The sequence below is a fragment of the Mytilus edulis genome, chromosome 3, assembly GCF_963676685.1.
Source record: "Mytilus edulis chromosome 3, xbMytEdul2.2, whole genome shotgun sequence".
In the NCBI taxonomy this organism is placed as follows: Eukaryota; Metazoa; Mollusca; class Bivalvia; order Mytilida; family Mytilidae; genus Mytilus; species Mytilus edulis.
This window is the reverse complement of record NC_092346.1, coordinates 102,678,700-102,704,142: the sequence shown is the minus strand read 5'-3', so window position 1 is coordinate 102,704,142 and position 25,443 is coordinate 102,678,700. Positions and strand designations below refer to the sequence as shown.

The 25,443-nt window shown below is 32.0% G+C and overlaps 1 protein-coding gene across 1 annotated transcript; it reads right to left on the bottom strand.

Annotated features, from left to right (window-relative positions):
* Positions 1–8,764: 8,764 nt before the first annotated feature.
* Positions 8,765–14,094, bottom strand: LOC139514693 (uncharacterized). The gene is made up of 3 exons (XM_071304199.1): positions 13,719–14,094; positions 9,401–9,769; positions 8,765–9,063 (listed from the first exon to the last, which is right to left on the bottom strand). The coding sequence occupies exons 1-3, from the start codon at positions 14,077–14,079 to the stop codon at positions 8,882–8,884; spliced, it is 912 nt and encodes a 303-aa protein (XP_071160300.1). The 5' UTR covers positions 14,080–14,094; the 3' UTR covers positions 8,765–8,881.
* Between the last annotated feature and the right edge of the window lie 11,349 nt (positions 14,095–25,443).

Genomic DNA, 25,443 nt, shown 5'->3' with positions numbered 1-25,443 from the left:
ATGAACCTTTTTGCTAAGTAATAATATAGTTCTATTTAACTTGACTTTCTGAAACACATTGAATATTATTTTTCACCTTTCAAATATATCATTATATATTGAAATGCGACCATTTTAGATCCAAAACGTGATATTTTCTTAATGATTCTTACAGGATTGTATGTCATCTTGTGTTATCTTAAACAAGTACTGCAACTTGTCTTTAACTTATTGCGCAGTATTATTAAGCAAGTTAAATCGTTTTGACAGACTTTTTTTTCTGATTTCTTCCAGCTTTTGAAAATACAGCACTTTTTTCACAGAAGCAGAAATAACACGATCCAATACCAGATCTTTCACGATTCAATTGCAATGCTTTACCACCATTAGTTATCCTTTCACGATAAATTTTATCGATAAACCTTATGACACCGGTGTCATCCGAACTAACAAATGAACGTCCACCAGAATAAACAAAACTGATAGTGTGGAAGCACATCCGAATTTACCAAAAAGATAAAATGGAAGCACATCCGAAGTTACTAGATAGATAGGGTGAAAGCTTATCTAAATTAACAAGACAGATAGAATCGAAGCTGGTCTGAATAAATAAGAAAGACAGGAAGGAAGGAAAAACATCCGAATAAACAAATACAGATAAGATGAAAGCTTATCCGAATTTAAAATAAAGATCAAATGAAAGTAAATCAGAATTATAAAAAAAAAGTCACAAGAAAGCTCATCAAAATTGACAATAAAGATAGGACGAAAGCTCATCTGGATTAACAATAAAGATAGTTTGAAAAATCATCTGAATTTATAAGAAAGATATGTTGAAAACTCATCCGAATTAACAATAAAGATAGGTTCAAAGCTCATTTTAATTTCTTTAAAAAAAATGGGATGGAGGCACAACATAATTGATAATAACGATAGGAGGGAAGTTCATCCGAATTAACAATAAAGATAGGTTGGAAGCTCCTCTGGATTAACAATAAAATAGGTTGAAAACTCATCTGAATTAACATGAAAGATAAGTTTAAAACTCATCCGCATTAACAATAATGATGAGATGGAAACTCATCCGCATTAACAATAATGATGAGATGGAAACTCATCCGCATTAACAATAATGATGAGATGGAAACTCATCCGCATTAACAATAATGATGAGATGGAAACTCATCCGAATTAACAATAATGATGAGATGGAAGTCAATCAGAATCCACAAAAAAAAAAGATCAAGGGTCCAATTTAACAAGAAATTAGGATGGAAGTTATCTTAATAAACAATAATGATAGGATGAAAACTCATCAGGATAAAAAAAATGAAAATAGGATGGAATCTGAATTAACAAGAAAGATAGAATGGAAGCTCATCAAAATTAATAAGACAGATGGGACGGGAGCTCCTCCGAATTAATAAGAAAGATAGGATGGAAGTTCATCGGAATTTACAAGAAAGATAGGATGGAAGTTTATCTGAATTACCAAGAAAATAGGATGTAAGCTGATCAGAATTATTAATAAAGATAGTATTGAAGCACATCAGTACCAGTCGGTACTTGGACATAATCAAATTCTTTTTAAAAATGAAGCAAAAGCATTAAGATAATTCCACCAATCTGTAAGATTTTTAAGTAAATCATTAAAACTTTTTGCTTAAATGTTTAAGAAGTTATTCGTTGATACCATGCTTTTACGTAAGTTTAAACATGGGACAATATTTGTCAATATCTTTATACCTTGTGTCATTGTTGTACTTTAACTGAAATTTGATATGTGCATATTCCCAAAAAACTGTCCTATATGTTCTCCCATTTATTTAAAAAGTAGTCCTGTCATGTAATTTTGTCATTTTAATGTTATATTTAACACTGCCATAAAAGCGCGAGGTTTGGCTAGCCACAAACCCAGGTTCAACCCATTTTCTTTTCTCTTAAAATGTTCTGTATCAAGTCAGGAAAATGGCAGTTGTTATCTTATTGTTCGTTTCTGTGTGTGTATTGCATTGTCGTTTTTTGTTGTTGTTGCACTTCAGTGTTTCTGTTGTTTCGTTGTTTTCTACTTATAGTTGATGTGTTTACCTCTGTTTTAGTTTGTAATCCGGATTTGTTTTCTCGATTTATGACTTTAAAACAGCGATATACTACTATTGTCTTTATTTGGTTACTGCCACAATGGCTATTATCCACATCTCCCTTTGAAATTCATAAAACCTGAACAAGAAAAACGAAAGTTAAAGATTGACAATCCATCGTTTTAACGATTCAACATTATATTCATTAAAACATTAGAGGTGTGAAATAAATCCAAATACTTTATGAAAGAAATATATTGTCACGCAAAAATATTGAAATTGATAGTCAAAAATAGAATCTTTTGCGTCAAGAAATTCTTCAATGAACACTTTGAATATTATTGGGATGTGCTGGTGTGATATCAACTAATGATTGATCGTATATTGTTACACCCAACAACAGGAAAATAAAAGTTCAAAGTCGATAGACCGTAAGATGTTATGTAAAAAGTAAAATCACAAAAATACTGAATTCGGAAAGTCCATAATCACATGGCAAAATCAAATAACAAAACGCATCAAAAACGAATGGATAAGAACGGTCATATTCCTGACATATGTTTTCTCTAAAGATTAATTTAATAACACAATTTAGTGGCTATTCTTTTGATATGACATTGCGAACGGTACTGGAACACTTGTTGATATGACACTGCGCAAGGTGTAGGTATTATGCAATGACGTGCATGATGTTTGTACACTGTAATGACGTTGTGCACGCATGGTATTTGTTCACTGAAAATACGTTGTGCACGGTGTTGGTATACTGATATGACGTTGTGCACGGGGTTTGTACAATAAAATAACTTTGTGCACGGTGTTGGTACACTGATATGACGTTGTGCACGGGGTTTGAACACTGAAATAACGTTGTGCACGATGTTGGTACACTAAATTTACACTGAGCACGGTGATGGTATAATGTAATGACGTTACGCACGGTGTTGGTACGCTGAAATGACGTTGCGGGCAGTATTGGTTGATTGGTATGACATTGCACACAGTGTTGGTACACTAATTGAAATGACATTTTTGTTTATTATTTATTCCGGTTTAAAATAGAATTTATAAGAAATGACTGTAATATTTTTTTTCTGTCTATTCGAATTAATATAAAAAATGTGGTGCACACTTTAAAATAACCCGCTACCCGGGTTATTCAGTGTGCACCACATTTTGTGCACCACATTTTTAATGTTATTTCTTCATAGACATAAAAAAAATATTACAGTCATTCCTTAAATAACGTTGTGCACAAATTTGGTACACTTATATAACACTGAGCACGGTGTTGGTGTAATGTAATGACGTTGCGCAAGGTGTTGGTACACTGAAATGACGTTGCACGCGGTGTTGGTAGATTGATATTTAATATATTTAAAATTAAGATTAAACATTTTAAATTCTCAAAATTATAAATATATATATATATTTTTAACTTATGAACGTCCACGGTTGACGTTCGGTATATTGAGAAAACTTATCGTGAAAAAATCTTTAAGCCAAAAAAATTCGATAAATTTGATTAAGGTCTGGAGCTGTTATATAAATGTCAGTAACTTCAGTAGTACTTTTGTTCATTTGTAATGAAGTGCTTTTCACCATTCATTTACAAATTAGTTAAAATATTGTTATTATACTCTTATGTATATGATTAAATGAACATTGTTCTGTAACAACCATAAAAGTGGTGATGCATGTTGCCTCTTGTTACATATGTATATGAGTCTAATATGTTTCAAAATAAAGTGTTGTTGTTGCTATTATTATTAATTCATAATTAGTTTCTTCTGTTACCTGTTCTAACATTTGACTCGGAGATCTTTGAAACTGAGTTTTAATGTGCGTATGGCTGTGTGTTTGTTTTATCCCAGATTGAGGTATAGGAGAGTAATAAGATTCCACACAACGTCGCATGTATGTACATATCCAAAATCAGAAACCTCTGGCCTTTTTAAGTTTTGTGTTTTTATTAAGTTTAAGTTCATATATATGTTGATTCTGGCGTACACAAGTATATATCATTAAGGGGCCAGCTGAAGCCCGTCTTCGGGTACGGGATTTTCGCATTGCATGCGTTTTAAGTCCCGTTAGTGGACTTTAACTGTTTTCTTCTCTTTTTGTTGATTTGTTCTGTACTTATTCATTCCCTCATTGTGTTTTTTTTTGTGTCTTTCATTTTTGTTAATGTGCTTTCTCTTTATGCCTTTTTTGTGTTACTTTGTTTGTGTTATGGTGATTAAGATTATTATTGACTGGTGTCCCTTATTTTTGACATTTTTACCTATTGTGTCTTTGTTTTGTTCACACATCGTTTTTATGCGACCGTCATACTAATTAGAGGTTTAGCTAGCTATATAACAAGGTTTAATCCACAATTTTCTACATAGGAAAATGCCTGTATCAAGTCAGGAATATGACAGTTGATATCCATTCGATTGATGTGTCTGGGCTTTTGATATTGCCTTTTAATAGCGGACTTTCTGTTTTGAAATTTCCTCGAGTTCTTTCTGAATTCTTTGTAAGTGAAACGAGCGAAGGTCTGGTGGTCTTCCATTTCTTACTATGTCCGTTTTTGATTTCGGAAGGTTTAGACCAAATAAGCTATATCATTTATTTAAAAAAAAAGTTTCTTGAAAAAAAAAGTAAAATCACAAAAATACTGAACTCAGAGGAAAATCAATTCGGAAAGTCTATAATCACATGTCAAAATCAAATAACAAAACGCATAAAAAACGAATGGACAAGAACTGTCATATTCCTGGCTTGGTACAGGCATTTTCAAATGTAGAAAATGGTGTATTGAACCTGGTTTTATAGCTAGCTAAACCTCTCACTTGTATGACAGTCGCATCAAATTCCATTATATTGTCACCTATGCGTGAACAAAACAAATAGACACAATAGGTAAAAAGGTAAAAAAAAAAATAGGGGTACAGCAGTCAACATTGTGTTATCATCTAAATCACTATAAAAACAATAAATGTAACGAAGAAGTACAAAAAGGCATACATCAAATTAAACATCCTCATTTTGTTTATATTATACGATTTAATTTATCTATGTAAAATGCACCCATAAAGGATGGAGGGTTTTAAGTACTGGTGTAAAATTGCGCGTTTGAAATTCGCACAGGTAGACATGAAATAATTTTGTAGTTCAAAGTTATCTATAGTTTTGGACTCGAGATTACATACATCACATATACGAGCTTCCCTTTTCAGACATATACCATAAACTTGACTACATCGGTCACATAAATACCAGAGTATGTCAAACGGGATAAAACCTTAGAATATAAAAAAAACACTCACTAAAACAGCAGTTTACCAACTACATTCTCGTATGGAATATTTCATATTTATCAATTCACACGATGTTCAGAAGATTGCAGATGATACTCAGTATATTAAGTCATCACATTCTGAGCAAAAAAAAATACTGAGCTAGGATTTTGTGAAAGTGTCAAGACCTAATTAATACAGGATGGTCTATAGTTTTATAATCTACGTGAAAACTCTGTGAAGAATTTCATCTACTTTACAGTTTTACCTTTATTTGTCTTTGAACTGTTATGTTTTATTTGACTCTAGACGTGGTTAAGTATATGTACATCCCGGTTTCTGGTTGTTTGCTTTTGGTGTTCCTTATTTATGAGGGTGATTCCAGATATGCGATTCGAAGGCATAATAATTGTATTGAGTTGTTTTCGTTTTGAATACCGTTTTATTTTTATTTTACTTATTTTGTATTTTATCTCGAAAGTGTATAATTATGGTATTATGCTTCACTATACCGACTGTATTATCAACTACTAAAACGTTTTTAGCGTCTTTATATAGATTTTGCGAGTTTTAGCGATTTTTTTCGGAATGGAACAGGGAAGACAAACCTAAGGGTAGTCATACTATGCTTTACTATACTCTGAACACACAGAAAGACATGAATATGAGTAGCATTAATTATATCCAAAACTTACAGAATTGACCGCTCATGCAATGACAGCCCATAAATGAAAGAATAAAAAGCTCGATTTTATTCAAGGCATATAACGTTGACTATTATACTGGTTATGGTCCAAGGGACGAAGCTACAGAGGAAGTAAAAAAGAGATGTGCTACCAAGTCTTGAGTGATGTAACAGCAAAAAAAAAGTACCTTACGTGATATGCTAATAGCAATGGGTGATAAATACAAAGATATGATCAGATAACGTTATATATGAAAATGTGGTGGAGAAGTATGGGTATGGTGTTATCTATGAGAATGTAAAATGATCATATTGTCAGACTAACAACCTTATTATTGGCTTCAGCATATTTCAATACTGAGATATTCATAAATACACATGGTCTTCGAAGGATAGAAACATCAAGAATCTGATTGAACCACATCACGATTGATATAATCCTGGTACCTTTGATAACTATTAGAAGGTATCTAGAATATGTAAGATCATACCGAGTGGTGCTAATGTTGGTAGTGATCATAAATTAGTTATTTTTAAAGTAAAGTTAAAGCTTTGTCTTAAGAGAATAAATAAAAACAGAAGAAAAGACAAGAAAAGTATATATAAGTTACAGATACCGAAAGTTGCGCAGGAGTTCAACCTCAGGTTAAGGAACGGAGTTCATGTATTTGGAGAAACAGCAGGCATGAAAGAACAGTGTATAGATATCAAAAAGCAATATATGAGGTTGGTAGTCAAACACTGGTTTTAAAAGACGGGAAACAACCAGAATGTATCACTGCCAACAGTATTCAGTATCCACAAAATTCATGATCGAAAGCAGATAAAATAAAAAAAAAATCGGTGCACCAGATCGCAATGACAGAAAAAGACAAAATTTTGTACAATTATGATAAAAGGTAATGTATAGATAATACAACAAAAGCGTGCAGACGATATAGGAAACAAGGGAGAGCAAAACAAGTTAAATATGCTGATCAAGAAAATGTCAATCAGTGTCATGAGAGGAAGTATGCCTGAAAAGTCAAGAGAGACACGTAATAACCAACGAGAAGGTACAGATAGAGAGATGGAAAGAACATTTTGAAGAGATTATTTTTATTTTGTAACATCCACCAGTGCTAGTAAATATGGAGATATTGTTGGTATGAACAGTGAACCACCATTCAACAAATATATTATAAAAAGTATAAGGACACTCAAAAATGGTTAGGCATCAGATATAGACACATTCAAGCTAGAGGATTGAAAGCTGAAATAGACACACTAGCAAAAGTCTTTTGCCACCTATTTAAAAAAAGATTTGGAACAAGGCAGAAACACCAACCGACTGGCAAAAGGAAATTATAATCAAACTCTCAAAATAATGAAATTTAGAAGACTGTGACATTTTGAGAGCAATAACATTACAATCTATACATGGGAAAGTCTTCTGTAGAAATATCATCAACCAAATTTTAGATTCTATTGACAACATTCTACGGAAAGAACAAGCTGGGTTCCTAAAAGGTCGATGATGTATCAACCAAATATTCACCCTGAAAAATATAGTAGAACAGTGCACTGAATGGGACATTCACCTATTAATAACTGTATTGGCTTATTCTTAATGGTGTTTGATACTATTCATCGAGAAATTTTGATAAATATCAAGGCAAACTAAGATATCCTAGGTTAAATAATCAGGGGATTGTTCCATTCAATGAACAAAAGATTTCTGCAACAAGTCAACTGACATCGAAATAAACAAGAGTTAAAGTAAAATCATGTGTGTAAAGGTTAACAAAATCCAGACTATTAGCTTTGGACAACGAAGAAATAGAGATGGTAGACAATTTCACATACCTCGGAGCTGTTACAGATACCAGTGACACTGCAACAGCAGAAAGAACAAATAGAATACCGGTACTTCAATCGAAGAAAAATATCGACATCAAACCCATACGTACGTTAAGAACACCAAATTGGAAATTTATAAAATCAATGTAATATCAGTGTTGTTATATGGAGAAGAATGTTGGCAAATAAGCAAAAGGGTAAATAACGAAAGTACCGAACACAAAGGAAAATTCAAAACAGAAAGTCCCTTCACAAATAGCAAAATCAAAAGCTCCAACATATCAAACATATCATAAATGGAAAACCACAGAATTCTGACTCGGTACAAACATTTCTTTATGTAGAAGATGGTGGATCAAACCAGGTTATATGGCTAAACCTCTCACACAGTCGCAAAGAATTCCATTATATTGGCAACAATGTGTGAACATAACAAACATTCATAAAAGGTAAAAATGTCAAACATTGGTGTACAGTATTCGGTAATGAGTTTTGTGTTATAATCTTAATTAATCAACTTTGGGCTAAACTTTATTTAAATCAAATAGTTGCTGATAAAAATGCAGTGTGTGTGTGTGTGTGTGTGTGTGTTGGTGTGTGTGTGTGTGTGTGTTGGTGTGTGTGTGTGTGTGTGTGTGTGTGTGATTTTTTTTTACCTGGAATAGACGGTTTTCATCAGAAAACAATACTATAAGAACTCCATACATAGACATTGGACCTATGGGCCTTTTTTAAAGACTAGTTTATATATTAACGATCGAATGTCTTTTGATTATTTTTGTATTGCTGGGTTGCAGTATCGTTGACGAAGATCTTAAAGCTATTTTTTTTTATCCTCCCTCAATGGAAACAAATGAAACCAAAAGTTTGGGAGTCAAATAAATATAACAATATCATTGTAAATTGAACAAGTTGTAATTAAAATTTAACAAAGGTTGTCTACAGAGAAGACAAACATGCTAGAAGAAAAGATGCGAGAGACAAAGAACATCCCAAAATCTTGAAATCCAACATTAGAAATCCCAAAATGAATCCCTTTCTATTGGTGCAATGTTTGCTTCATCAGCAGATCTTGGAGATTCTGGAGGAGCCTCGATATCGATGATTAGTTCTATAGTATCATCGTCATCATCAGTGTCTGTAAATATTTGAGAATTAGGTATCCATCCCCAACTAGGCTTTGGTCGACTTGGTGCTGAAAAAAATATGGGTTTATTGTCATTAATACGATAGAATTAACCTGAGTAGCGGACACCATGTTGGATGAAGAATTTTTGGTATGGGGGGCAAACTTTAAATTTGTTTGGAGGTAAAATTATCGAAATATTCTTCTACCATTGGTGCAATGTAGACATCTCGCTGAGAACAACCCATGCTTGTACATTTAAGGGGGCGCAAATTAAAACAAGCACAACATTGCAAGTAAGAGCTACATGTATATGTAACAATTAACTATCTCAATTACATATCTAAGAAAAAATATCAACTAAATTCAAACATAAAATTCGATAATGTTATTTTAATGTCCTTACTTTTAACCGGAGATGTACAACGTTCTTCTTGGAAGATATCCATAACTGTGTTCGGTCTGGATCCCTCTGGGGATATTTTACTCTGGTCTGTCGGTGATTCGTTGTCTTCAGAGATTAATTTCTCTTTAGAATGACACCCAGTCGCTTCATTCCCATTTTGAATTTCTTCTGACCTTTCACCGTTTCGACAAGTAGCAGATGGAAGAACTAATTTCATAAACGACATTTCTCTTGGAACAAGCTGTAGATGTCTGAAAGACTTTTTCTTCTTCTTATGAGTTGGTTTGTCTTTCTTTTTCTGTTTTTCTGTAGTTATTGTTTGTAGTAAGTGTTCCCATTCATCGTTATTCCCATCATCGTCTGATTCCTCTGTAATATATAATACATTTTACTAGTGAAAAGCTCATTAGAGCTTATGTATGATATGTGTAAAAAATAACAAATACTAAAGAGCATCTTTTCCCCCAGGGAATAAGTATAAGAAACAAGAACAAAATTGGGAAAGGAAATGGGAAATGTGTAAAAGCGACAACAACCCGACCATAGAGCAGACAACAGCCGAAGGCCACCAATGTGTCTTCAATGTAGCGAGAAACTCCCGCACCTGGAGGCGTCCTTCAGCTGGCCCCTTAAAAATATGTATACTAGTTCAGTGATAGTGGACGTCATACTAAACTCCGAATTATACACTAGAAACTTAAATTAAAAATCATACAAGACTAACAAAGGCCAGAGGCTCCTGACTTGGGACAGGCGCAAAATTGCGGCGGGGTTAAACATGTTTATTAGATCTCAACCCTCCCCCTATACCTCTAGCCAATGTAGAAAAGTAAACGCATAACAGTACGCACATTAAAATTCAGTTCAAGAGAAGTCCGAGTCTGATGTCAGAAGATGTAACAAAAGAAAATAAACAAAATGACAATAATACATAAATAACAACAGACTACTAGCAGTTAACTGACATGCCAGCTCCGGAACTTCAATTAAACTGATTGCAAGATTATGTCTTCATCATATGAATATCAGGCACAATCCCTCCCGTTAGGGATTAAGTATCATACTATCATAAAATATATGAGAAGAACATAACCCGTGTCATGCCAACAAATGTTTTTTTTTAAATAAATGTGTTTAGTTCCGATGCAAAGACCCTATAAGTGAATCAATATTAAAGCCAAAATATGCAATCTTTAATGACCTGACAACAGTATCGTAACTATATCCCTTCTTATTAAGTCTGTTTAAAGGTTTTGTAAGTTTTTGAGGTGAGTACTGACATTTTTGTGCTTTGTAAAGAATATTACCATAAAAGATTGGATGTGAAATACCTGAACGTATAAGATGTCTGCATGTAGAGTAAAATTTACAAATTATTTCCTTATACCGATGATAAAATTTAGTAAATGTTTTGACTAGTTTGTGATATCGAAACCCTGGTGTAATAATTTTTCAGTAATACATAAATTTCTATCGCTAAAATCTAATACGTTATTACAAACACGAGCGAATCGTACAAGTTGAGATATATAAACACCATAAGATGGTGACAAGGGAACGTCACCATCTAAAAATGGATAATTAACGATAGGAAATGAAAAATCATCTCTTTTATCATAAATTTTTGTACTAAGCTTCCTGTTAATGATATAGATATCAAGATCGAGGAAAGGGCAGTAGTCATTGCTAGTACTAGCTTTATTTAAAGTAAGTTCAACAGGATAAACTTCTTTAGTATACATACTGAAGTCGTCATTATTGAGAGCCAATATATCATCCAAATATCTAAAAGTATTATTAAATTTTTGTATCAAATGTTGTTTCGATGGGTCTTAGCTAATTTTAGTCATAAATTGTAACTCATAGCAATACAAAAACAAGTCCGCAATAAGTGGTGCACAGTTAGTCCCCATTGGAATTCCAATAACTTGACGATATACGGAATCTCCGAAACGAACAAAAAGCGCAAATATAGTATCAAAGCATTTCCAATTGACATAATTCTTTTGTGTATTGCTACTAAAAAATGACATAAAAGAGTTTGAACATATGCACTCACATTCTGACTTTTTAAATGCCCAGTTAATTAGTGAAGTGATTATTTTCTTAATAAGAATATGAGGCAAAGAGGTATATAAGGTAGAAAAATCAAAACTTTGAACAGATTCAAAATCACCAATATATGCATGCAATTTATCAAGTACTTCCAACGAGTTTTTGACACTCCAAAAGTAATTAATTCCACTATTTTCAAAGGCCTTATTTGAAATTTTTTTATCAGGTTTTTTATTGTACCAAGTGTACTAGTAAGTAGAATAGACAATTTAGTAGTAGAACAATGGCTTGAAAATGAAATAAATCAATATTTGTAAGGTTTTTTGTGAAGCTTCGGAAGCCAGTACATAGTTGGGACTTTCCTTGTATTTGGTTCTGCTTGTAAAGAAGTAGATAAAAGTTTGTGTTTGTTACATATGTCGTTTTCTGAAAATGAAGTCAGTTGGTGAATTCGTGATTTTCTTTTGCAGAACCTCAATATAAAATTTGCGTCAAACATTAATTATATTATTAGCAGCTTTATCAGCCGGGACAAACACAAATTCCTTTGCTAGTTCTTTTAGTTTATGTTTGATACGCGAAATAGGGGTTTTATGGTTGTTGTTAAGAGTAAAATGTTCGTTAAAATGTTGTATACGAATATCAACTATCTTCATTACTGAATTAAAAAAAGAGTCCAAAGATTTTTTGTCAGCTTTTTCCCGTTTTACCCATTTCAAACAGTAAGTACGGAGTGAGTCATGGATGATATTACGACACTCATTCCAATTAATAATTGACGGGGGACGATATTAAGGTCCTTTACTGAGGAATGATTTTAACTCTCGGTTGCGAACGATGTTAAGGTCTCCTGTTATGACATGTGAAATGGGGCCATAAGTGTATTCGGAATTACTGCAATTACATGACATAGGTGTATTTTCACTGATATTTACATCTTTACATAATTAAACACATATTTCCTGGTAGATTTCTTGTAAATATAACAAATAAGAGGGAGTTCAGTATTATCAAAATATCCAGGAATTTGGTCTTTAACAGAATGGTCGTTAAAAATACCGGCAATATTTACAAAATCAAAACCTTTATTGACATACCTTATTTTAATACTTAATACTTAGGACTGCAATATGAAATTTTGTTTTCAATCCTCTAAAATTTTATTTTATTTATTTATAGGTAAAGAACAGAGCTTGGTTAACAGTTAATGTCTGCCGTTGTTTTTTGAAATAGAAATTAGGTCCGAAATATTTGTATGGCTGGTCCGAAATTTTCTTTGATTGCGATTTTTTCTACGTCCATGAGAACGATTTTTACGAACAGTTTTAGAAACTATATCCAAAATGTTAACAGAATCGGTTCTTGATATATTACCAATTCCCATGATATTATCATTAAGACCGAGAGGGTAGACTGTCTGTAATTTTTTAATCCAATTTAATTCAATTATTTTCCGTACAAAAAAGACTGTCAGAAAATGAATTATCTTCTTCAGGAATGATAAGATAGACTTGTGTAGTATGGAAAAGAACACAGTCCATCCTTTCTCTCTCTATCCAAACACAACAAAAGGAAATTTAAAGGTAATGTGTTTTTTAGTTAAGTAGTTTCCTGAGCCAACGATCACTAAATATAAATGTCTATTATCAAAACACAACTAAGCCACAAAACAGATTCCTGTTGCGAACTGTATTATTCACAATAACAATAACAACATGTAAGCGTCCTAAACAAAACTATTATCTAAAATCATAATTAGTTTCATGCAATACAAAAAATAAACGAAAGGAATGAAAATATGATTAAACCAAAGCATGGTCTTTTTTTTATAATTTTGTTTCTGTGCATTGTATTGAGGAGTTATGTCATTTCCAGTTGGTAGGTAAGGCGGGGAATTCGGCATCCGCAAACAATTTTCACCTCGTTGCCTGTCCTAAGTCGGTAGTCTGTAATTCAGTGGTTGTCGCGTTTGCTGTTTGACATATTTGAGTTGTGTTTGTTCTTTAGTTATGCTGCCGCAACACTGTCCAAGGTTATAGGAGGATTACAAATAAATTAATAATAAATAAGCCTTATTTAGAGTCGGCATAGAAACAAACAAGGATATAACATCTATTAACTTTTAACCGACACATTGGGCTGGTGCACTTAGAATGTAACTGTCTCCCGAATTTCTACATTTTAATTAGTTAAAAAAAGGGAAGAAAAATATAAATCAGATTATAAAAAAGAGAGGTCATAGATACCGAAAGTAAATGCTCACCCTCTAAGTTATCTTTGTCGAATGTTATAAAACTTCCATCGTCAAGGCTCACGTTCACATCCTTTTGCTTTTCACAACCTCCTGTTTCTCTTCCAAGAAAGTTATCTACATTCTTCAAATTATCTTCTGTAATTTGTTGTAATCTTTCTGAACAAGCTCGACACTGAAAGTCCTTTCTCTGAAATTTTGGGGAGAAATCATTACATGTTCTGCAGTAAAAATGTCTTTTGCAATTCAAAGGTTTAACTTTAACATTCCTCTGTTTGCAGAAATCGCAGTTGCCGCTTTCATAGGACGTCTGCATTATTGGAATACTGTTGAAGGCCATCTTGACAGTTGAAGGTTCTGGTAAAATATCCATGGGCACACGCTTTGTGACGTTATGTTGGACGTCAAAGGCATTACACATAATTAGAAATAAGAAAATGTGGTATGAGTGTCAATGAGACAATTCTTCATCCAAGACACAATTTGTAAAAGTAACACCATTATAGGTCAAAGCATCGCCTTTAAGACAGAGCATTAGCTGACACCGAACAACAAGCTATAAAGGGCCCCAAAATATAACTAGTGTAAAACCATTCAAATAGGAATAACAACATTCTAATCTATATTAAAAAAACCTGATCTGTAAATTGTGTAATTACTATTTCTAATGACAATTGAAAAAAGGTAAAGCCATGCATACTGAAGATACTAAAATAACTGCTTCTTTGTTGTCCACAGACAAACATTTATTTAAAAGATTTCTTTAATTCAATTTATATTAGAAATCTAAATTTTCAAAATCTCGATTTTACCCCAAAAAATGAACTAGCTATACATAATACCGAGAACTGTTTAAAAAGTTACCATTTTCTTTCTTTATTTTTGAGGGTTTTGTATCCTTAATCCCATGTTAAGGGGGCTCTCACATACATATTAAACCCCGTAACATTATTTATTTGTCAGTCCCAAGTTAAGGGAGCTCACATACATATTAAACCCCGTAACATTATTTATTTGTCAATCCCATGTTAAGGGGGCTCTCACATACATATTAAACCCCGTAACATTATTTGTCAGTCCCCAAGTTGTTGTCTGTCCTAATTTTCTTTGTTCGTATACTGGCATCTTGCTTCACTTGAAACTTGGTACACATGTTCCCTATGAATAATGTCAAATGAGATTTTACCACTTTACCTCATTTTCACGGTCCACTGAACATAGAAAATGATAGTGGGGATTGGGCATTCGTGTAATATGGACACATTCTTGTTTTAAATTGTTTTACCTTTAATTGTTTTACCTTCTCGTTTTTTAGCTTTCTATATATATGCAGAGACTTTCTATACTAAGTATAGACTGTCGCTGCTATATGGTATACGTTTTACAATTATATATATTTGGTACAATGTTGTATATATTTGGTACAATTATATATTTTTGGTACAATGTTATATACATCCTCATCCAGTTTGATCTTATAGTTGTCTCATTGGCAATCATACCAAACCTCCTTATTTCTACATAAATCAACTACATGTATATGCACAACAACAACAACAACAACACAACAATTTGTTTTTGTCAAGTCAACACGCCCCGGTGGTGATTTTTTTTTATTGCGTGAACTATTTGAAAGGAGTAGGTTCAGTAAGACCCCTTTTTGGCCCCAAAATATAGCAGTTTTACAAAATTGTGAAATTGTAATCTTTTGGTTATTTATTGGAAAGTAGAATGCTTCTGCTACATAAATATAGGCTGTTTTTTGACAATACAATGTACATATATCGGGTTCTGGCATCATTAAGTCATGCTAAATTACTGAAATCTGCACAATTTGTGAATTTTAGTTAAATTTTAGACGGTTTCCGTCTAAAATGAAAGTGGCCGCATTCGTGTTCATTCATAATATTAAAATGTAAGTTGTATTTGACGATAATACATAACATATATAAAGGTTGAGGATGAACACGAATGCGGCCACTTTCATTTTTGACAAAAACCAACTGAAAAGTGACGTTATTTGGCATATTTGATAGATTTTCCATATTTAAGCTTGAATCGGAGCGTTTTTAATGACTCAATCAGTTAAAATCTTTCCCAAAAATTAATCAAATCAATTGAAATAGACACTTAAGTGTTTAAAAAGTGTCCAAAATCTTTCGTTAGATGAACCTGAAATTTGAGGCCAAAATCGGTCCTTACCGGACCTACTCCTTACAATAAAATGTCCATGAAATTGCCTGTTGCAATTCCCAAACATTAAGGAATGACGGTATCTCCCTCATGCAAAGCTCTGATTCCTTGTCCTGCCTTATAATTACACTTTTTTGTATTTTTTGGTTTATAGCTTTTCATTCTTTTTAACTTAAGCCGTGGATTTTCAAATATATATTTAAGCCTCCAGCATCACTGAAGAGACATTTATCGTCAAAATGCACATCTGGTACAGAAACTGATTTGGTACCGTTTATGTTATCATCTCATTATGCACAAGTTCAAGTTGAAGTAAAAAGAAAACAAGAAAAGTTGTACCTAGATTTTTAACATATTTGATAGGAATACCCATGAATATTTCAGTGCTGTAAAATTGCTGTAAAAATACCAAATCACACATTCTTGCATAATAATAATAATAATAATAATAATAATAATAATAATAATAATAATAATAATAATAATAATAATAATAATAATAATAAAAATAATAATAATAAATAATAATAATAATAATAATAATAATATTAATAATAATAATAATAATAATAATAATAATAATAATAATAATAATAATAATAATAATAATAATAATAATAATAATAATAATAATAATAATGTAAGGCATTGGAAGTACTTGTTATGATATTATAAATTCAGAAAAAGGAAATATTATTCTTTTAAACATAACGGTTGTGTTCTTACGCATAGTAACTTGGCTCGCACGAGCAAGTAAAACATTTTTTTAATCAAAGATATGGCATTAATTTACTATTTTTATGTATGGATTTCACAGGCCAAAGTTTCATTTTGTTGTTTACCAAATATAAAGGGGGGAAGCATTTCATTAGCTAAAACATAGTTTTACAAGTTAGGTGTGTACATATGTTAGTACTAGGGTGATAATTATCAAGTTTATCAAATTTTTAATGTGTAAAACACTGGAAGTGAAATGAATTTTTCATTTGTTTACATTTTTTGTTGTACAAGTGTTACGGCAGGGAATGTATGTAATTACTCATGGCTTACCTTCTACATGCTATATATCATGTAATTCCCGTATTAAGGATCATTTCTTGTAACCAAATATTCATATTTAAACGTCTAATATGCCTGATATACATAGGGAAATACTTCAATCGAATTGTTTATTTACGGAGACTTTGTCGTCTGCCATTTTGTGGGGACCGAAACATGTGTTTTGATATCTTTAAATACCAATTCGTCCCCTGGACATTTGATCTAATATTGTATTTTTAATACCACAGATAAGATTTTTAATAAGTATACCCTGCCGGACACAAATATATTGTAAATATTTAGATGGTTGAAATGAACTATGTTGTATGTTATTTACGTATTATGTAATAACGCAGATCGTCTGCTAAATCAATGCGCGCGCAGTGGTGTCCGATTGTTTATTTCAAGCTTCTTTATCGATATTTTAGATGCTATAGCTTTGTTTTGATATTTTATGTATAAGGACAATGTTCGGACAACTTAAGATGATATGTATATTATGTTTTTCATTATCTGAAATTTTTATAGTTCCGGCTTCCCGGAAAGGACAAGTTTCCATTGGATTAGTATGTCACGTGACAATAAGCCCTTTCACGATAAATCCCGAGCATGCGCATAAACGCTTCCGGACGGCAACTTGTTTACACTAGATACCAACATGGCGACCCGGGAAAGTTTAAATAAGTTAAATCTCAGTTCTTTAAAGATTCTTGCCGCGGAGCATAATATTGAAGTGGAAAAGAAGAAAAAGGAAAGGATAATTTCGGATATACTGACAGAACAAGTTCCTTCATCTACCTTAACACCGATTATCAAGCAGGCAGTCCTAGTAGGTGATGTGACGATTCCCAGTGAACAAAATGAAAACCTCCCGCCCTTCAATAGAGTGACTTACACCATCTGTGACCAAACCAAATTTCCAATAATCAAATTTGCAGATATTTATGATTTTATGGTAACAAGACCTACGTATTCAGTATATAAACGCGCGAGCACTCAGCAATGGCAGATAGCCCAAAGTTTTGCTGGCGGCAAGTTCAAACCTTGGAAAACAAATAAAGTAACTATAACCTTTAGGTGAGAATAAGGATAACATAATGAAGTTTAATGATATGTAATTAGCCGTCTTTTGTACAGTAAGCTATCTCCCACCACGTCGGACACCACAAATATGTATTTAAGGATTTATGATTCAGTACACTTGAACGCAACTGTTTATTTATATAGTTTTACGATGTTATAATGTTACATACTTTTAACAGTGAACAAATAAAAACTGTTAACATTGGAAAGATAACTTTATTTTATTGAACTTGGACACATACAAAAAGCACATGAATTTACACTGATGAAAACAATAGATGTTGGAGGACGCTCGTTCAAACATAAAAACTATGGAAAGCCGTTAGGAACAAAATTAGCTCAGTAACACTCGAATACAAGGGATTGCTCAATACATACATATTAAACATTCCGAAGACCATACCTGACAAGTAATTTGGGAAGTTTAATACAAATGTAGAGTTGCTACATGAGTCACACACTGTATTTAAGTGTTATTAAAGTAAACTACCGAGTATAGGACAGGATGCTCTCGGGTGGCTTACAATAATAATAATAATAAATTCTTTATTTCAAGACGGTAAGTCTAATTTTCATTAAGGCCCTCAAACAAAATACATGCATACACTTAAAATTCATACATTAAAATACAATATAAATTACAATATATATTACTAGTATATACACAATTCAATCATTCAAATATACAAATGGTAATAAATGGCAATACTTGATAAAGTCTTGTTAAAGGAAAACAAATTATTTGACTTGCATATAATTGTCAAGAAAATGATTTATAACAATGTTTCTTGAATAATTCCACATTACGACATTTTTTTTATTTCGAGTGGTAAATTATTCCATACTTTGGTTGCAGAATAATGAAAAGATTTTTTTATAAAAATTTGTATTTGGTCTTGGAACAAAAAGATCATTATTAGTAACAGATAGAAAACTCAGGGTTAGAATTTATAGAACAAAAAAGGGGCAGTGGCAAATATTTCATGTATATTTTGAACACAGAGAGAATTACGACGGCACGCTTTGCCAAAAAAAAACCCTTCTTTTTCTTATATGTGCCTTCGAACTTTATGTTTTGAATTGTATTTTCACTTTCCATATTCGGTATTTATTCTAATGTAAGCTCGACGTGGTAAAAATCACGTGTTGCAGTATCTTTGGGTTAGGCTATTTCTTTCTTTTTGGGCGTATACTCCAAGCAAACAACATGCATGTGTATATTAAACGGCACTGTAGATTTTCGTATTAAATAAAGAAAGTTGCCGGTCCGGTACATGAACAGATTGGTTAGAAAGCAAGGTTTTAATTTTAATTAGATTGGAAAGCTTAATTCGAGGGTTGAAATTAGAGGGCACAAAAAAAAAGGGGGGGCCACAGGGAATATTTTTATCTGATTAACTCTACATATGAAAGGTTTATTATTATTTTTATTTAATTAAAAGACAAAAACGAATGTAAAACAAATTGTGAATGGTCTTTCTACCTTTCTCCGGAGACAGATCCGTCATCGTAAGTTGTGGTGTTGCACATCATCAATATTTAGCATTGCTAAGTAATCAGGTGTTAGTCTATTTACAATTTTATACATTAGAATTGATTGTTGGTATTTTTTAATATTCTTTTGGTAAAAGATAGCCATTTTAAAGATGGAAACATGAAATTAGATGGAATAGAAATATCGCATTCCAGTATATTTCTTGCTACTCTTTTTTGAAGTTTTATGATTCTATCTGAATCTTTTTGTAAAAAATTTCCCCAAACTGAACTACAATAGTCTATATATGGTAGAATATATGCATTATAAAATAGTTGCCTTGTGTGTATTGGCAAATATACTTTAATTTTATATAAAAGTGATATTTTAGATGAGATAATTTTACATATATACGATCAACATGATCTTCCCAGCTTAAATTTTCATCAATGTCAATTCCAAGTAATTTGAAAGAATGGAAATTCTCAATGCATGTTTCGTTGACGGTAATACATAATTCTGATAGTTGTGTAAGTTTTTGTTTTGAACCTAAATTTATACGCTTTGTTTTTTGTGCATTGATTTTCATACTGTTATTGTTACACCAAGATTGTATAGCATTTAAATCATTTTGCAATATGCTGTTTATTTTTTCAATGTTTTTATCATGAAAATGCAATGTTGAATCATCAGCATATAAATTCATGTTGGATTGTATAACATGAAGTGGTAAGTCATTTATATATATCAAAAATAACAGCGGACCTAAAATAGAACCTTGACGCACTCCATACTTTACAAACGATTTATCAGATTTAATGTTGGCGTATTAGACTTGTTGTTGTCTTTCAGACAAATATGATTTTATTCAATCTATCATGTATTCTCCGATATGATAAAATTTTAACTTTTCTAAAAGTATGGCATGGGTAATAAGGTCAAAAGCCTTACTAAAATCTAAAAACACTGTACCAACTATTCCTCCATTATCTAAATATTTTAACCATTCGTCAATTAGTTTAGTTAGCGCTGTTCCTCAACAAATGTACATATATGCAATGTTATGTAAACTAATGTGTTTTTCTGTATACTACCTTTGTCCAACTTAGGTGATACCAGAACAAAATGATATATATGGCACGAATGACCTTGTCTGAAACCTGACTGGGCGATATGTAACAATTTTGTATTGTTTAGGAATTCATATAACTGTGTGAAACATGTCTCTCGAAAATTTTAGATATGGTATTTAAAATAGAAATTGGACGATAATTTGAGGGAATATCTCTTGGTCCTCCTTTATGTATAGCAGTTACTCTGGCAAGTTTTAATTTTTGCGGAAAACGATTTGAAGTTATACTTTTGTTTATTAAAAAAGTTAATGATGGCGATATTATTTCTGCACATAGCTTTAAAAAAATTGGGACCAATTCCATTTAAACCTGTGGATTTATTAATATTAAGATGTTTTAGTTGAGAACACACCTCTCCAACAGACATGAGTTTTAAAAAAATTTCAGTTTTCTTTAATTTTTTACCAGTAAAATTTTGTAGCATAGAAAAATCAATATCTGAAGTATTATTTCCAATAAGTTTTTCAGCTACGGATGAAAAATAAACATTAAGGATGTACTTAGGTGAGGTTAGGTGAAAATTAATAAATTGAGAAGTTAAAATTGATACTATAAGCTGGTAGAGCATCAATTAAGGATAAAAATAAGCTAAACATATTGATAGGTCATGGACCTCCTTTACGAAATATTTGAGATTTAAAATATGGCGGGAAAAGGCTGACTCGGGCTTTTACCTTATATTTGCATTGGTATTATTAGGTCTCAAAGCAAAAGAAAGAAAATTAAGAATCTTCTGAAATTTGGTAAATGACCTTTCATGAGCTATTAAGTCTTAAATGAAAAAATAAATGGGTGTTATGGGGCAAAATATTTTACATTGTATTGTATGGAAAAACACCAAGGGGTCCGAACATTTGACACAAATTCCAAAACCTCACCTAAGTACATCTATAATACTAAAATTACGAGGTCCAATTTGTCAGCCGTCATCACGTAAAAACGACGAATCACAGAATTCAACTTTATATATAACTAATATAGTACAAAGGTGTAGGTTAAAAATTTTGTTTTCCACGTATTAAATTAATATTGCCAATAATGAAGAAGTTCCGGGTCGAGTCCGCTACCGATACCAATAGTATATTCACCTGTTACCTATTACCTTATCTGTACGTTCCGCATCTGACAGGCGCACCACCAAACGTTGTATTCAGGATTAATATGCTATATACACGGGTCATAACCACAGGGTTGACACTACTAAATTGTCAAATTGTTACCTATTGTTGTATTTTAATCAGTTAGACTTTCTAAGATAACAATACGAATACTAAAAATCTGGACTAAAAATAAGGCGTATCAGTAGGTACAGTTTTCAATTTGTTAGTGGGCATGACGTAAAACAGCGAGGCAAAGAATTCAACTTTACTTAAAACTTATATAGGACAATGCTGTTGATTAAAAAATACTCCATTCCAGGACCTTTTGTTTTCCAAATAATTAATATTACCAATAATTGATAAGTTCCAGTTCGACGGGTTCAAACAGATAGACTTGAAAGCAGAGAAAAACTGTGTATCTTATAATCGGCACGACTTTAACAGATGACAATAATAATACTAAAATAAGGCTTGCGCATAGTTATATACTTTAATTCAATCACGGACCCGTGATATCACGGGTGTGTTCTAGTCCTTATAAAGAGTATTTACAATATCTTGGTTTTTATAAACAGTTTGATTTTCATACTGCATTTTAGTTGGAAAAAATATTATCCTCTTTTGGATTTTACTCTTTAATATGATTCCAAAGTTCTTTACTATTTTTGGAACTAGTTATAGTTTTGGTAATATTCCTTTTTTGCATTAAAGAGGGGGGCAAGGGGGGTCCCCATAACAGCAAAACAGTGAATTGATTTGGTGAAAAACAGATAACAAGGAATTGAAAAGGGATAATAACAGATAACAGTAAATGAAATATGAAAATAAATCTGCCCAGGACCAATCCAGTAGATGACTCGTAGATCTTAGTATATAACTTGTGGTATGGACCTAGAAAATTGTAATTTGTGTAAACAAGACGTTTCGGCCGTTGAGGCAGTTCTGCCTTGGTTGATTTTTTCCGTAACTTGTACAATAAGTTATAGTATGATTGTTGAATTTTTCTAAACGAAATTACTAGTTTCTGTTTTTGATATAGGGAAATTTTTAATCTAGGGCATTTTTGGGATCAATTGTTAATGATTTAGGTTTTTTTATTTAATTTTTGAAAATAGTGCAGCCAGTGACACTTTATTATCAAATTGATTTTTAGATTTTTTTTCTTCTGAAAAGCAATATACATACTTTACAAGTAATAAAAAAAACCATTGATGCACAATATATTTTTTTTATTTAATGACCTCATGATAAAACTTACTTATAAAATACAAAAATACCCAGATCAGTTGAGACAGGACATGTAACTGAAACACGCATGCCAGTTATGGTTCTTCTGATAATAGAAATTGCCTCAAGTGACAATTCTGATAGGATAATAGAATTTGGACCGAGTGAAAATTTGGATGACACCAAGTGAAACACCAATCATGCATCTTATGTGAAATTATAGAATATGGAAAATTTGGGTACAGCATTGGAGAAGCTGTAGGATTTTTAAAAGGGTATTTGTTGAAAAATTAAACTGAAGACACATCTTTATTTGCATCAATGGTTTCAGAGCTTCAATTTTCGCCATGTGAAGCAGTTAAAAAGCTTTTAAAAATATGGTGGTCAGGGTTCTCTTTCATGTAAATGAAAATAGGGGGGAGTAGCACTTATAATATAAATGCTAAAAGAAAAAGATGTTGTATAATTTCAAAAGTCATAATTCAAACCCATACCACTTAGTAATATAAAACAATTCAAAGGAGAAAACTAACTGCCTAATTTATCCACAAAATAGTGAACGAGAAACTTAGTATACAGTAACAATCTACAATCACTGAATCCAGGATCCTGACTTGAAAGTAGGCACATACAGAATGTGATTGCGTCAACGTTAGCATGCTAGTTGGTGTCCAATCCTCCCCTAATCAGGAACAGTGTTGAAACAGTACAACATAAACATTATTATGTGGTCATTGAATAAAAAAAATCTATAGGGTGTTGGGTGTTCCAATGCTTTTTTTATAACAAAATCCATACTATAAGTTAATGTACAAGTAATAATTAAGTGAATTATAATTTGTACAAAATGCTACATGTTCACAGACAATGGAATTTATTACAAAGTATAATAATAATATATACTGGAATGGTCCTGGGTCCAATTGATTTTAATATGTTTATGTGATGTCAATCTAATTAAAAACCGATCTCTCATCGCTCCTGTTTCTGTTATGTCGCGTCCCACGCGACATATCAGAAACAGGAGCGATGAGAGATCGGTTTTTAATAAGATTGATGTGATGTATGTTACTGAAATTCTTCTGCAAATACAGGGCCACCCGATATTACCAGTAGAAAGACCCCAACAGATATACATTGTAAGAAGGTGTGGTAAGCGTGCCAATGAGATTATTATCCATTCAAATTACAATTTTCAATTATCTTCAAATTCTACGGAAGATTGGCTGTCAAAATGCTAACATTCCAATTTTCAATAACAGTTAACAGCAAATACATTCTCACAATAACAGATAACAAAATAGATAATAGTCCTATAACAGCTAACAAAGAATAAGACAATAACAGCTAACAGTAAATATATTTTCAGAATAACAGATAACAAAGAATTAAAATGCCCCATAACAGCATAACAGTTAAACCCCTTGCCCCCCTCATTAAATCAAGGACGTATATTAAGTTGTATATATACGTCCTTGATTAAATATTAACGACGTTGTTTTATTACTCCACTTTTTAAAGTTTACCCAATCTTTTTTTGAATGATACATATTCCTATATTGAATAGAATTTTTAATTTCTTCATTGAACCATTCGGCTTGTTTAAATGTTTTTATTCTTTTAGTTTTCATTGGTGCATGCTTGTTAATAACTTGATTAAAAAGTTCATACCATTTGTCAACAGCAATATCAATATCATCTTCCATTTCAACAATATGAAAAGGGGTTTGATGTAAGTCTGTACAAAAGGCATCTTCATTAAATTTTTTGAAACACCTATACTTTATTTCGACACGATTTTCTTTCTTTATCTTTATATTGATTTTTCTATTCAAGCATACAGGATATGGTCATATGAAGGAACATGACAATGGGCAATATTTTCAGGATTAGTAGTGTAAATCTGATCAATTAGAGTTTCCGATTTGTCACCGTGAAATACGTGTTGCAGTGCAAATTTGTTGTTGAAGATTAAAATTGTTTATGAAATTCATCCATTTTTTATTCTCAATTTTTATCAAGTCAATATTAAAGTCCCCCATTAAATTTATCTCTTTGTTTTCTGAAAGAGCTGCATTAAATTCCTCCTCAAAAAGATCTATCCAGGACTGAGGGGAATTTGGTGGTCTATAAATACTGAGTACAAATGAAGAAAGGTTTAGATTTTTGAAATTCTACCTCTAACCATAAAGTTTCTAATGTATTAATGGATAAATCAGCTCTATTTTTAACTGCAATAAAATCTTTGACATAAACCAAATGGCCACCAACATCCTTACTCTGGCGATCTTTTCTGAAATTTTTTATCCTGGCACTTTATATTGTTCAATGTTAATATTAACTCGAATAATTCAAGCCCTTTCCGTGTCCGATTTTCTCCGACACATGTAGCCTTCGTAGATTTTAAGAATGTATCAACTAAGGGAGCTACCATTTGATTTTTAGGGGGGGGGGGGGGGGGCTAGGATGAAATTTGAAAAAAATAG